General features: G+C 39.2%; 1 protein-coding gene across 6 annotated transcripts in view; it reads left to right on the top strand.

The window, feature by feature from the left end:
- The window catches only part of DCAF6 (DDB1 and CUL4 associated factor 6), a 69,543-nt gene that overhangs the window by 6,848 nt on the left and 46,740 nt on the right, over positions 1 to 15,955 (top strand). For all 6 annotated transcript variants that reach the window (XM_065741889.1, XM_065741891.1, XM_065741893.1 and 3 more), the window contains exons 2-3: positions 9,092 to 9,153; positions 13,314 to 13,406. In XM_065741889.1, the coding sequence (XP_065597961.1) occupies positions 9,092 to 9,153; positions 13,314 to 13,406 (155 nt within the window). The remainder of the gene's footprint in view (positions 1 to 9,091; positions 9,154 to 13,313; positions 13,407 to 15,955) is intronic.

Raw genomic sequence — 15,955 nt, forward strand, 5'->3', positions numbered from 1 at the left:
GATATGAGGCAGTGGTGATATTTGTCTAGCTCTGTTCAACTACTGAAACTTGCCCAATATAGGGAAGCTATCATGCAAAACCTTCTTTATTTAGGTTGTATTGGTTTGTGGCTATTTCTGTAGCGAGTTGCCATTATCTACCTTTCCTAAGAAAGGAAGAAAAATGAGGTTCCATTTGCTTTTATTGCTTATGCCCTGAAAATGCTCTTGAGTGAAAAAGAATGAAAGTGTGCAATCTAATGCACCAAACATCTTTTAAAAGTAAGACTTGATTTTTTTTCTTCCCTTAATTTTTAATGCCCACTTATAATTCAGTTTATGTCACCAGTGTTGCTTGATAGTCATCTACTAGTAAGACTCAGATTTCTGCTTCAGCTTTTGACGTCACCTATTTTTAAACTCTAATCCTGGGCAATTTCCAAGTGTTTACACATGTAATCTCACAGGGATACTTATCTGTATCTGTTACGCTGTGTGTCACTCCTTCACTTCTTGCTCCAAAGCAGATGGCTTATAATTCCCATACTGCCTAGGATTAAACAGTGTTTTAAACGAGGTAAGTGTGTGGAATGGTAAAAGCTTCAGTTCAGTTCCACTCTGTCCAAATTCCCAGTGTTACTGAGATACCTTTGCAGGAAAGGCAGAAGGCTTTTTTATTTTTTTATTTTTGCCAGAAGGGACGTCTCCTTAGATATGCTGGTAAGCTTCTGTCTAATCGCTTTCTAATCTATTTAAAAATGTGGATTGAGTTAGCTTAGACAACTTTAAATAGTAGACTGTTTTTTATTGTTTTGGGTTTTTTTGTTTTTTTTTACCCCAGCACCTTTGTCCAAAAACAGCCAGGGAATAATTGCGTGGTGAGTTTTGCTGGCTGGTGGGAAGAAGGAGCAGCCACTGCTGGGCACTGGGAGGGAAGTGTGGTTTCTGGCAGTGTGCTTTCTCTGTGCATCCATTTTCCATGCTATGGTAGTCGTCTGTCTGAATGTGTGGAGGTGACAGAAGGTTGCAGTTCTGCTGCCAGCAGTCATCACTTCTGCACTGGGGCAGTCATATCCCTGTTTCTGCTTCATAGACATCCTCTGCTATTGATCAAGTTTGAAGCCCCTAATTAGACTTGGGTGTCATAAGAAGTGCATTTTCCTTTCTCCTGTCACAAAAACACATGGATTTATCTTCTGCTCAACTGTAATCTGTGGCGAGAACTACACAGAGGACTTTCCTGTGGGCAGCCAGAGTGGGGACAGGATAGCTGTCAGAATGTGGTGTACTTGTCAATGAAATCCACTTAGTACTTGCCACTGTGGCATGGTTGGTCTCTCACAAGTTGTTATTTAGAATATGCAGATAAAGTGCTGTCTTTGGGATAGATAGTTGGGATTCACAGCACGCATATGCTATGTGAACACCTTAAAAATTGATGTTAATGCAGTTGATTTTTATGCATTACATACGTTCCATGCATAAAATGTGGTAGACATCAAACAACAATTGAACAAGTTATCCATGAGTATTCACTTTGAAGTGACAATGCTTGTGGTCTTGTGAGTGATGGGGCCTGATGGAAACTTTTATTCAAGAGTGGATGCAGTTGGAATCTGAAATATATTTGGAAGTTAATGGCAGACACTTTTGCTAATGCATACAAATCTGTGTCACTACCTGCAGTAATTTACTCTTGCAGCTTTGGTAGAAGAAAACGGTCTTTTCCAGGACTGTTGCTAATTATCCTGGTATATGTAACATCACAGGACCAACTTTGTATTTATTTATTTTTAATTTCAGCAGACCTTGTTTTGGTTTTCTTGTGAGACTGAGTTTTCTGTCAGTATACTCACCAGGAGGCCTGCTGGGCTGTAATGCTGGGCATAGTGTCATACCTTCTGTAGTTGCTGCCTTAACATGTGAAAGTTCTGTGCTTCTAAATACACAAAGCTTGTTCTGAGTTGTCTTAGGATTTAAGTGCAAGCTTGATTAACAGTAGGTCATCTGGTGCTGAGTGTTTAGTAACAAAGCTCCTGGAGATTAAAATGACAAGTAGGTCTCTTCACAGAAATGAAAATATTTTGTGTTTCTGTACAGTGTCCAGACCTTTAATCTTGATGAGTTATAAATAGTAGAGAATAATTTGGGTTATCTGTTCTGACCTTAAATCATAAAGAAGCAGTTATCTATAGCATTTTGAAAGGTAGTCTTTTAAACATTGGTAAAGGCCAGTGTTACTGTTTTGGGGGGCATTTGTACTGAACTGTTAGGGAATCTAACAGTACGTTGAACAAAGGACTGGAGGGTCGAGCTAACAGATTTGGTTTCTGGCACTACTGCTGATTCACTCTCTCATTTGATAAATTGCTTTGGTTTCCTGTGTCACAAATTCAGCACCTATAGAACGGAGAAGCTCTAAGTCTGAGCAGCTGTTACGTGTTTATCGAGATTTCAATTTGTGTGTTCAAGGACTTGAGTATTTCTTGACAAAATGTAATGCACTGCTTATTTTCTGTACCCCTGGTAACTGTATTATGGAGACTTCTGTTTGCTGTACGGTATGTTCAGATTTATTTGTTAAGGAAAAACAGACCAAAAGATGTGAGGAGTACTCCAGAAGTAATGCCTCCAGTGTTACTGTGTTGACCCATGACATCAGAGGTGGATGCTGGTGGTATGGGGTAGAGGCTGAACCATTCAGCCAATATTTCAGTCTGTTTTGTTACGTTGTGACCGGTGGCAGCAGAGGGGCGGGCTGACAGAATGATGTCTGATGTGGGAGTGCCTATGGATCAAAGGGGTGTCACTGAACTCCTCCATGTGGAAAAAATGGCACCCAGTGACATTCAGCAAGCTCAGTCCCCTCTGCTGGTATGGATTTTTACAGGCACAGTATGGAGGTGCTGGTGAAAATACACAGCTGATGGTGATGGCCGTGTTGAGAAATGGTGTTTTATAGATGAGAATTTGCTGTGTCAAATAGTGTTATTGTGCCTCCTTGTAGTAATTTCCATGGAAATAAATAGGAGACATTACTTTTGGAGCTCCCTATATCTTCTCAGTTTGACACGGCCCAGCCAAATAACCCATTTACAGACTAACTGGACTAGTCATCTTCTCACGAAGCAGCTTCACAAACATGTAAACTCTATGCCAGAGGTCCATGAGAGATTCTGAAATGCACTTAAAGTGAGACACTGTGTTCTGGGAGCAGGCCCTTCTCCGTTTCAGTTTTAAACTAGGGCATTTCAAATGTCACAGCAAGCAAGCACCGAGGGACTTGGCCTTGAGAAGAGCCAGCTTGACTTAATTGAGCATGCATTTGCCAAACAGGATCTTAGTGTTTTTCAGAAAGGTTACCTTTCAGTTTCACATACCGTGATGGTGCAGCTTTGGATCAAAATTTGCTTATATTTCTGTATAGCACAAACGCACTTTAAAGTCTAGACCTTCTTCAAGAAATGATCTCTACTTTTTCAATGGAAGAATCTGGAGTGAATACAAAGGTCTTACGTACTTGAGCTTTTGTGCTGTCATCTGTTCTGAAGTACCATCGTTAGGTGGCTCTCTGGAGAGGTGTGTTGGCAAGGCATCGTTGGCTGGACGCTGTGTGCAGGGTAACATATTGAAGTGATAATGTACAAGTAAGCATCTATGCATTCTCTTTTGACTGCTTTCCCATATTGCAGTTCGTGTGATGAGTGCATCAGAGCAATGCTTCGTGCATACATGAAATGTGGCCTTGGGAATGGCCCTGTAGTGTAGTTTAATAAAAAATATTTAAAATATAAATCTTGATCACTGTACTGAGTCTGTCACTGTACCTTGAGTCTTCAAGCAGTGTGAAGTCTTTGAGAATGGGTGGATGGACAAAACCTGAAAACAGCATTGATCATTGTACTGCGAGTGGCAGTATCCCCAGTGGTTTCAGAAGTGTGTGGTGTTGATTTGTAAGATCAAACTTGTTGATTTTCAGTAATTCAGGATATTCCTGCTTTTATTTAAGTGAAATAAAGGATAACCTATCATACTTCTTTTCTTTGTTTTCCTTTTCCTTTGTGTAATGCCAAGAGGTAGGGTTGGAGACGTTCATGTGGACTGAAGTGCTGAAGCTCTCTGACCTCTGAAGATACCTTTATATCACATGGGTGTGACTGGCTGCTTTCCTTTCTGGAGGAGTCCATTCAGAGCCCCAGAGTGCTCTGTCCAGTGCCCGGATGAGGCCCTCCTTAAGCTAAATTTGTCTGTGTTCTACAAGAGGCTTTTTCTTTTTTGGAAGCATGTTGAAAAATGAAACTAAATAAAAATGGGCATTTTCATGTAACCATGTTCTGCTCAGTGCAGTGTATACCTGTGTTGCAGAATTAACTCCTTGGCACTGCAGATAATACACAAAACTGTAAGTAGTGCAGGAAAGCATTTTATTTGTTTTTTAATTTTGGCCTTCCAAAGCAGGTCTGTCTTTGCTGGCTGACTGGCACTGTGGCCTCTGCTATCCTGCCTTGGCTGGCTGGTGTTGTGGCCCCTGGCTGCCTTGCATCACAACTGGTGTTCTGTTATCAGGATTGCCATGTTTATCGCAGCTGGCAGAGAGGTGGCTCGTGATATCATAAGGCCATCGTGATGTGACCCTAAGAATGTCCAGGGCAACCAAATCTTGGCTGTGTTGGACAAGGGGAGGCTATGGTCAGAGGGTTGCCCTACTTGTCACCAATGGAATTCTGTGGGGCTCCATTTTAAGGTCGTTTATCTTTAAAGTTTTCACTCTTTATTCCAATAAAGATCTGGCTGTTGTATTAATTATTCCAGTAAAGATCTGGCAGTTGTATTAAGTAAATTTGTGGGTGATGCTAAGCTCTGAGGAGCGTTGACTCCCTTGAGGGTTGAGAGGCCTTGCACGAAGATCTGGACAAATCTGTGGGTGGTTCTCATCTGTGTGCAGAAGAGCAAGTGCTACATTCTGCACCTGGGATGGGGGCAGCCCTGGCCCTTTGGGCAGACTGGGATGCAAGGAGTTGGGAGCAGCAGCCCTGTAAAAAGGGACTTGGGTGTTCTGGGTGGAATGTGAGCTGGTAGTGCGCCCTGCTTGTCAGAAGAGACAACTGTACCCTGGGGTGCATCAGGTGCTGCACTGCTGGGAGAAGGAAGCAGTTGTCCCACTCTACTCTGCTGCGTGACCTCACCTCAAGCACTGGGTGCAGATTTGGGTGCCACGACGTAAGATACTATTGGAGACCCTCCAGGGGAGGGCTACAGAGACAGGTAAGGGTATGAGGGCACAGTATGTGAGGAGCTGTTTACTTTGGTTGTCCAGGAAGGGGGGCCCTGGTTGATTCAGTGCAGAGCAGAGGAGCTGAGGGGCCTCATGGTGACTGCAGCCCCTTAGGAGAGGAGCGGAGGGGCAGCGCTGAGCTCTGCTCTGTGTGACAGCGACAGGGCCCGAGGGAAGGGCATGGAGCTGTGTCAGGGGAGGGGCGGCTGGGGGTGAGGGACAGTGCTGCACCACAGGGCGGTGGGCACGGAGCAGGCTGCCCAGGGCAAAAGGCATGGCCCCAAGCTGCCCCTGCCCAGGGTCTGTTTGCATTTGTGTGGTATTGTGTGGAGGCAAGAGTTGGACTTGATGATTCTTGTGGGTTCTTTCCAGCTGATAATGTTCTATGATTCTATGAAAATGGGTGGGTAGAGTGCTGGCTTGATAGCTCTCCAGATTGCAGATACATAAATGCTTCACAGGGAGGTCACCACTGCCATCTGAACTTTCAAAGTGCTTGTTCGCTTTTTTGTTTCTTGTAGATAGTTTGACCTCAAGAGTTTCAAAACAAACCTCACATATGTCCAATGAGCTGATCTGTGGCATGACAGCTTGGTCACTTGATCTTCTCATAAACAGACCTTGCTTGAAGAAAAGTAATTATGTATTAAGGTGTCCCCTCAGAATTAAATCATTCATTCTCTGGTGGCATGTATTTAAGCAAAAAAAAAAACACCAAAACTGTTTTTGGCTTTTACAGAGCCTGTTCACACTGTTAGCAGAAAAAAAAGTCAGCAGAGGTCTTGAGGCCAAAGAATTATTCTGAGTGTTTGTCCAAAGACTGCATCCCCCCTGTGTTCTTAGCTGAAGGGAGATATAAGTGAGCTGGAGGACAGAGAGAACAGGTAGCCTTTGCAGTAGATGAATGAGAATTAAGGATTTGTCAAGATGCTTGTCATCCAGAAAAGTAGAGTCCCTGAAAAGAAGAAATGTGGCTTTTGGGAAGTCTAGTGGTAAGAGTTGTGATAAAGAATCTTAAGAATGAAATAGCAGTGTAGCCTACTTGTTAGCAAGATAAATTGTATTGTTTTTAATGATTTAATGTGATAAAAATAAGAAAGTTACAAAAAATATTCAGGTGACTTAAATAACGGAAAATTATAGTATCTATTTACTGCTGAGCTTTTTCACCAAACCTGTGAACGTATGGAAGTCCTTGCTGCAATATGAGGAACAAAGATTTCTGTGGACTGTTAAGCCAGCTTTTAAAATCAGTGAATGCAGAAACAGTATTTTCTTCAGATCCAAATGTTCAGGTAGTTCTGTTTTTATTTCTGGGTGGAGAAAACACATTCTGCTGACTCCAGTTTTGAATGATAAGAATAAAACTGAATGGATTGCTTCTAGCTTATTTTACTTCACCAATTACCACAGGTTGCTTAGGAAGTAAAGACTCCTGCTTGTCATCCAGTTACTGGTCTAGACAGGAGGGATAATGTGTTCGGGAGCATGTCTGAACAGGAGAGGATGGCAAAGGGTAAAGGTGACTAGTGCTGTTTGCTGTCTGCCTGGGCAGTGGATTGTGCAGAAATTAAGACAGCAAACGCCTTTATGATTCAAGACATCTCTGTTCCCACTGCTAAAATGCACCATATACTGCATCACTGGGCCCACATCCACTGTTTAGTCTCCAGAAACGTTTGTCAAGTATTGATGAATGTCAGTGGGTGCCATTTTTTCTGCGTGTAGGAATTTGTTATATCTGCTTCATGTGTGCTTTCATGTCAGACTCCATCCTGTCAGACTGCCCCTCTGCTGACATCTGTCATGGTAACAACACATAATGTGATGTTGGTGGGAAGGTTCTGCCTCTATTGCTGTGCCACCAACATCCACCTTCTAATATTGTGGGTTGACATAATGAAGTTGAGGCATCAGTTTTGGAGCAGCCCTTGAACAAAGAAAGGTTTTTGGAGGCAAAACATTTTGACATTTCTACAACATCTCTCACTTGTCTTTAGTCTCTGTGCAGTCTCTGAAATCTGCTGGATTTATGGGTAGAAAGCAGCCCACTAGCAGTGTAGAGAGGGTATTGGAAAGAAGTTTAACTCTACCATGTGATTCCCAACTTATGCTGTTCTTTGGATTCTTGCTCTGTGCACAGCTAGTGCAATCAAACAAGGCTATAAAGATTAACGCTGAATACTACACCACTTAATTAGTAAGGTAGTATGTTTTTAATTTGTTTTTTTTAGAGCTGCTTTAGATGTGCTTAGAAACAATTGCTGTATAATGATCTCACCCAGTCATACATCCTCTTAAAGAAAAGAAAACAATGCTTTGTAAAAGAATATTCCTCAGTCTGCTGTGGTACTTGAGCTGTATTAGTGGAAGTCTGGCTTCCAAAGCGTGTCTTTATATGGAGGGGTGGCTGGATGAACGTTTACTGAGGTGCAGTTGTGCCTGCTTGGAGCCTGTAGTGCTTGAAGAGTCTTTGAGGACTCGTGGCACTGATGTTCTGTGTCTGCTTCTCTGTCAGGTGTCTGGCCTATAGCAGCGTGGCAGACACCAGGTGGACTTTTTTTGGTTCGGGAGAGGGTATGGGATAAGTAAAGACACAAAGAAGAAACTATGGTTCTGGATTTGTACTGGAATGCCAGAGACAACGAGGCTGGGTGCCCAGATGCGGCCTCCCATTTGATATGAACCAAAAAAAAACCATGAAGTGTAGAGCTCTGGAATGTGGGGAGGGTTCTCTTCTGTTGCAGTTTTTCTCTCTATGTCTCCTTAGTTTCCTCAAGGGAAAACAAATTCAGAGTGAATGCGGTAGCTGTGGTATTCAGAAACAGTAGCACCTAATATCTTACCTATGGTTTTGTTCTGAGAGTTATGGACAATAGAAAATATAATAGTCTTAAAGTCTACAGGCTTTTAGGATTTAAGTAGAAAGATCAGGCTTGTCAATATTTGCCTTTTTAAGTACTTTCCAGGAATTATTTACATTCATTTTAACCTGTCTTCATGATGCAAAGGCAGTCTAACCAAATACCTCCAATTTTCATTTAAGGACTTCTGGAAGTGGTGAAGTTGCTTTCAAGATGTCTTTTTTACTGTTCCTTTATAGTATTGTTATAAAGTACAGTTGGGTTGCAGCTAACATGCAGGGAATAAGTGCATCAAGTTCATGGGACCTTGTAGCCAATATACATTCATAGATTTGTGTGGGGTTTTTTTTTGCTCTCCTTCATCTCTACATTTTATGTCACCTTTCCAAAACTTCCTTTTCTTTTTTTAGTCCTTCATGTACTTATCCAATGCAATGATACTGGACTTCACTTTTGCTTTTCAAAATGCAACGTTAATAACAAAACTGAAGTTGGGTTTTCTCTAGCTTAAGAGCAAATGTAGAGATGTAGATAATACTTCTAAGGTCTTCCATTTTTTTTGCTGAAATTATGAGATGATATTTTACTGGAGACCTAAACACGTTCTCTTTCGTATACCTTATACAAAATGTCATAGTTCTGAAACTGTGACATACTTGCTGTCTTCAGCAAAGTTGACAAAAAAAACCCACAGGATTATTCTTGATGCTGCAGCAATTAGTTTCAGGGCAGCCATCAACCTGTGAACTGTGCATGTCACCATTTCTGCGTTCTTAAAAGTGGTGGAAGAGTTAGCAAATGTAATGCTTAGCATTTGTGAAATGAAAACCATATGAACTGTTTCAAGACTGGCATTATATTCTGTTTCTTTGTTGTTTAGGTTTATACCTGCTAGTGTCCATTAGTAGGATTTTAATTAGTTCTTCATGTTACTGTTCTAAAAGGGTGTTGTAACTAGTATTTTTCTTCACAGGGAGAAGAGAGTTTATCCAAAGATTAAAACTTGAAGCAACCTTGAATGTGCATGATGGATGTGTAAGTGTCTTTTTCTTTTTTTTTGGTTTGTTAAATGTTGTTAAATTGTGATTGTGTTGCCACAGTAATAGTACATGTCATTAAAAATGCAAATACCATGTGTTAAATCTGAGCTGGAAACCTCTTCTTGTTGAGATCTACGTCTGAATTCTCTAGTTTTTTTTTTTAAACATTCAACCGTTCATCTTCGAAAAAGAACAGAATCCCCACTTCTCTCCTTCAGTACCATGCCCTGCACTTTAATGAGTTAAACTCATGTGCCAGGAAAACACATGCTTGTCTTTTCAGTTAGAACCAATCTCGGAGTGGAATCATTTTGTGCTATTTTATATGCTTTTTTGACATAAAGCAGTATTAGCATTTTAAGTGATGTATTTTTCACACTTAAAAAACAAATGATTAAGTGCTGCATGCTTATTTGAAGCATCAACAAAGACCAAAATAAGCCTCTTCTGAAAAGCTTGAAATATTGCTTATTTAAATGATTAATTTTTGGAAGTGCTGCAAATGTTACAAGGCATATTCTTTTTAATACTTGGACTATGCACTGAACAAAGAGATTCGTTTTAACATTGAATGGCTTCATGCTTTAACATAACACCAATTCACCAGCATCAGGAAACAAGTTAAAATACAGGATGGGTTTACTTGCCTCTGCACAGAATTACTGGAGTAGTGAATAAATTCTCTTAGCTCTGTCCTCTGAATGAAGAAAGTATAGCTGTTGCAAGATTTTTTTTTTCTGTATTATTTTTGTAAACGCAGAAATAAAGGAAGGTTTGCAATGTCCTTACTCTTCAAAATGCTTATACCATCAGTGGTAAATTATATTAATCTCTTCCCTCCCACCCCCTCCTACTATAACTACTCAATTAGCATACGTGTCAAATGTGAGGAATGTCATAGACATCTTACTAAGAGTGTTTCTGGTTTTGTTGTTTTGTTACAGGCATTTGTATTCTTCTGGAGAATAAGTTTTTTACTTGTATATTCTATGTAGAGCAAAATGAGTTAGTAAACAAGATGAACAACATGATTAAAGCACAAATTTGCTTTTCTAATGGAGGATAAAAGCTTAGCTTCCTACCCACCATTTGATTTATATATTACACAAGAGAGAGATCTTGTTGGAAGATGGGCCTGTATGTGTAATACTCAGACATAGTCCTCAAAGTTACGCTTAAATTATTGTGAGTAGTATGATTAGAAAACTGTTAGAACATGTAGTTCCTAATTCTTCCTCCATATGTGACAAGTAGTGCCTTTTCACTCCCTTTTGTGCTTGGGAGATCTTTCTGATGTGTCTCCTAAGACATTTTTCTTTTTTTTTCTATTTCTTTATTCATTGTTAACATACTATGTTTACAAAAGAGTTAATTTTGCTGGTACATTACAGAACAGTGAGTGAAAATTTAGGTATTTCAGCCTCAAGGCTTGGCTGCCTCCTGTATTCTCTTGGAGGAAATCACAGAGGTGGTGTGTGGACGACACTGAGGAATGTAATTTAGCAGTGAAACTCAGTAGGTCAGGTTGGTGGTTGGACTTGATGATCTTTGAGGTCTTTTTCAACCTGGATGATTCTATGTTTATATGATTCTAGTAGATGGTAAATTTACTTTTAACTATTTGAGTGACAAATTAAATGTGCACACTATTTCCTTTCAAGGCTAGTTGAAAAGCAAATAAAATTTTACACAGATAATGAAATGTGGAATGCCTAATAGAAAAAAAGCTATTTATATATTCTTATTCATCTTATGGTCGTTTTTAGTCACTTCAGTCTGATACCTGTCTTATTTTGCCCTAACATGAAAAATTTCAAACCCTTTGTGTAGTAACTGTTACCTTGTGCTTTCAGCTGGGCATTGAGTGGCTATGAATGTAATAGATGTATAACTATTCTAAACAGTTTTGCAGCGTGAACCAGTTTTCTAGGTAGTCCTCATTTGACAATGTATTTTAAGAGTGTGTGCTCTACCTTGGAATGGAACATGAGGATTTTTCTTTATCTGCTGTCATTGGCCATCTGTTTTTGGTTGAGCGTATGTGTATTTATCGGGGTAATTCAGTGTTGGTCAGTGGAATCTAGTGAGCACTGAGGAGTGTAGTGTATTAACTGATCACTTAAATAAAATAATTGTTTTCTGGGGAAATAAAAATAAAGGTCAAGCTCATTCCTCTGAAGTGCTTGCTTTTTATTCTTTTATCAGTAATGTTGGGAAGGTGATTCAGTACGGAATTAAAAACCTGTTTAGTTGTAGACCTCTAGCATACAGTAGGCGGTCTTCTCACTTCACAGCTTTTCTGAGTCAAATTTGGCTTGGATAGGGTATGCTGAAACTGCTTAAACCTGAAGGAGATCAGAAATTAGAAGGAAAATGATAAGTGTATTGTGTAAGTTTGTGACGCTGCTATTCATAGAATTGTCTCTCCCATTTGTTTCTTCCTATACTATGTTTGCTTTTTTTCTCTCAGGCTTTTTGAACATCCTTTCTATGCCGTCGGTTAAATTTTTGCGCAAGCCCTTTCTTGCATCACTGTTATTTCTTTTTCCCCCATCTCTACTTTTTATAGCTTCTTGTGGTTTTCACTGTTTTGCTCATGTACCCTTGTGTTAGCATTTAGATTTCTTTGGGGCAGTCATGGTATTTGGCTGCCTGAAAGGAAATACAGATGAAAACTAACGTTCTAGTGTTGGTACTAACTGTAATACTATGCTGTAGTTGACTGTGTATTTTAAGTACTGTACTAATCAGGCAGTTTACTTCTGTGTTTAATGGAATCAAGGGATAATTGAACTTGCAGTTCTTGGTGACTGGCAGCCAGGGCTGTAGGAGTAGCCAAGCTACATCACACCACTGCTCAGTCAAGCCTGCTAACTTGGCTGTGATGGAGGCCAGTACTAGTTTTGGAGGAAAGCAAAAACATGACCAACATATAGTAGGAAGAACACGTCAGACTTTAAAGGACAAATGGAGGTGAAATTTGCATCTTTGTTTTTGATCATTTTTCTTTGGCAAATATTCTTTTCCACTCAGGGTGTGTAGGGCATTCCACGACAGTGAATTCCAGTTTAATAAAATGCAGTAGGAGAATCACCCTTTGTTTTGGGCGTGTTGTGAGATGATTTCATTGAATGCCCTCCATTTCCTGTATTATAAAGAACTATGGAAAAATATTTCTTACTTTTGCCATGCTGTGATTGCAAGACTGTGATTTCATGAACTTCTATCCTCTTTCCCCTGTGCTAGCACAAATTTGCAATAAAAAGGTGTAGGTACTCACAATTACCCTTGCCATTCTTCTTCATAGTTTTGCATTTCAAATGGGTATTAATAGAAATGGGGAATATGGGGGTGGAATATGAACCAGAACTGCAGTATGGAAGGTGGAGATTTGCCATAGATGGATTTATACACTGACAGACTGACGTTAGCATTTCTGTTCATTTCCTAATGTTTTTTTGAGTGCTTCTAGTTAATTTAAGGATCCTCAGCAAATATGTAAAGTTCTGGTAACTAATCCACTTCCCGTGTGATCCATGCATGCAAGCAGCTAATTCTCGTTTTGCAACTTTGCCTGAAGAAGGACTCCCACTAAGCTTATGCTTAAAATAGTAACTAAAATGGGTACTCTTATTTTAAACAAAAAGATTTTTGTCTTTCAGGCTCACAGTAAGAATGAAACATTTGAATCAAAAGAGAACATAAGAAAAGAATGCTTAAAAAATGAGGTTTTGACTGATGATGAAGTCCACTCATATCGAATCATGGCAGTTATTGTGCCCGCAGAAAATAGCCGTTGGAAAATGTTGTTGGCTGCAGTTTGACAGCTAAAGCTATTTTAGAGACAGTTTGAAATAATAATGGCCATGCATACAGTCTTTGAGGCTTGTGCATGAGCTACTGCTGGAAGAAAAAACCTGCCTGCTCTGGATTTTGAGTTTACAGTTTGATGTCATAAACACAATATTGAACACAGTATTGTGGAAAGGATTCCCTTATCAATTTATTTTGAAAGTAATTTTTTTTTGTGTGTGGTAGTTGATTTCAGGTTCACTTGTTAACTCCTTTTTTGTAGTGTTGGGTAAGTATAGTGTGTTGATGATTTAATTGTCTGAAAAATCTAACGCAAATCTAATTGTTAATTAATTCATGCAGGTGAATACAATTTGCTGGAACGATACAGGAGAATATATTTTATCTGGTTCTGATGACACCAATCTGGTTATTACCAATCCTTACAGCAGAAAGGTAGGTTTGTTTCTGAATGCTTAATATTTTTCAAATGAGATTTAAGTTGTTGTTTTCCAAGAGTAACTAATTATTATCTGACAGAGTTAAAATCAAGCCTTTGTAATGTTCTATAAACGGGAATAAAACTTCACAGCGCTTTAAAACCTTAGTATTCTAATCCCTTGTAACAGAGGCATTATCCCATGTTACGGTAAGTGGTCTGGCACAGAAGGAACATAGTCTCACAACGGATTAGTGTCAGAATTAGCAATAGCATTCAGCAATTGTGAAATTTTATAGTCAGATACATTGTCTTCATTTTAGCTTTAAAATATTGTACTAGCTTCTGTTGTGCACAGTCTACTGAGTTGTCTTTTTGTGTAATGTAACGTTGAAATGAAGTGTCAGTGTGTACTAAAAAAATTGATTATCATTTGAAGTGGCATTGTCTTGTGTGTGTGTGTGTGTGTGTGTGGTGGATGGAGAGAAATGTGTACTGAGATGGAAGCAGTTCTATGAAGGTAAGAGTTGTAAAAAGCTTGGTTTTTCCACTTCTGCACTTATACAGGTTCAGATCCAGTCATGTGACTTCCAGCAATATCAGTTAGTGTCCATCATGTAGCATTGTTCCATAATTTAGTCTTTGAGCATCTGCTGTCAGTTTTCCTATACAGATACTCTGAGCTGTGCCCTTCAGTTCTGGTGATCCTATGCAGCAATGTTCAAAGTCCACTCTTCCATACTCTCTTAGAGGTTGACACCTAAACCTAGAAGAGGTACTGAAAAATGAAATGTGGAAGGAGAACCAAAATGTGTGGTTTGTATGGTGGAAGGGAGTTTAAATAGGAGTTCATTGAGGCACAGTATACATAATTCCAGTTTGTGTTTTGTGTCCTCAAATGGAAACACTGTTACTGTGTGCCTCAGAAGGAGAAATTTTCAGAAAATGTTTGTTGACTTTGAATAGATTATGTTTGTGTTGTTAGTGTATCTGAGGAGAAATGTACCACTGTGATTTCCAATAGTAACTGTAAGCCTTAAACAAAGAATCAGCACTTAGTTCTGTTTTGAGATGGCTGAGAATAATTCCTTTTGTGGATCATTTCTTTCGTATTCTGTTTTCATATTCTATAAGCAGGAAGGAGACCAACTTTTTACATGACCTGACAGGACAAGGGGAAATTTGTTTAAACTGAAAGGAAGGTGATTTAGTTTAGCTGTTAGAAGGAAACCTTTTACTCTGAGGGCGGTGAGGCCCTGGCACAGCTGCCTGGAGAAGCTGTGGGTGCCTCATCCCTGAAGGCACTCAATGCCAGGTTGGATGGACCCTGGGCAGCTTGAGCTGGTGGGGGCAGCCCTGCCCACAGCAAGGGGTTGAAATTGGGTGATCTTTATGGTCCCTTCCACCCCAAGGCATTCAGTGATTCATAGTAACAATAGCTAAAATCAAAGGCATGTTTGTCAGATTATAGTTTTTTAACTGTACCTTGTGGACTTCTTGCTCTGAGTTATTCTTTTGAAATGAGTTTTTTGTTTCCTTTGGAAATCTGAGTTTTGAAGATTTGAAAATCTGAATAAGTCTAAATTAATTGACAGATCTACTGAAATAAGATGAATGTGTTGTCTTCTGATTTTTTTTTTAATATTTTTTCTTCTTCCAGTATTAGGTTCTGAATAACTTTTTTGTGTAAACTGTTTGAAAGATGTGAAATGTTGTAAAATACTTTTTTTTTACAGTAAAATCAGTTACTGCTGTCAGAGCAGCTTAGTTTGCATAATGTTTTACTTGATTAAGGTAAATGAGTGGAAATTTTGAAGACATTTTAATACTGTAAACAACTTGGTATGTATTGTTTTCCCATCGATACTGGTGAAAACATATTTAGTTTACAGGCAGGAAAAAGAACTGAAATGTAGAACATTCATCAGTACACAGGAACGCATATGGAGGATTTTTTTTCAGTTTTAATAGACTAATCAAAAGTATGTTAGTAAATAAAAAGAGTCATCACAAAGTGTTTAAAAGCAGTTGTAGTGGTAAAATAAATTATATGCTTCTTGGCTGTACTGTAAATGAAAGACATTTGTTGAGACTGAATTCAACTCCTAAACTAGTTTACTGCCCTGTAATCATGTTCTCAAACTTTTATTTGATTGGCTTCAAAATATCCTTATTTAAAAAAAAATATTAAAAAGTTTATAAAAAATAAACGTCACTTCCTTTAAAGTGTGTTTCTTGTACGGGTAGCATCATGTTTTTAAAGTCTGTAAAACTGGCTTGGATTAGAAAGCTGCTTTCTTCTTGACCTACGGTGTTCCGTATCGTTGAAATCTCTCACTTGCATGCAGGCTGGCTGTATTACCATCCCAGACTAATGGTTTCCTTTGAGAAACCTGATGTGATTTGTATCTAGCATTTTAAAAACAAAAGGCATCAGTTGCATTTCCTAACTGCCATTTTGCAGACTACTCTAGGCAATACATAAGTCAACATGGAACCTATTAGATCATAGAAGAAATGTGGTGTAAAGGCAGCTTCTTGCACCTGTTAGAATTAAGCTGTGCAT

Source organism: Cyrtonyx montezumae, unplaced genomic scaffold (assembly GCF_038088225.1).
Source record: "Cyrtonyx montezumae isolate F1298 unplaced genomic scaffold, pur_monq_1.0 scaffold_3, whole genome shotgun sequence".
NCBI lineage: Eukaryota > Metazoa > Chordata > Aves > Galliformes > Odontophoridae > Cyrtonyx > Cyrtonyx montezumae.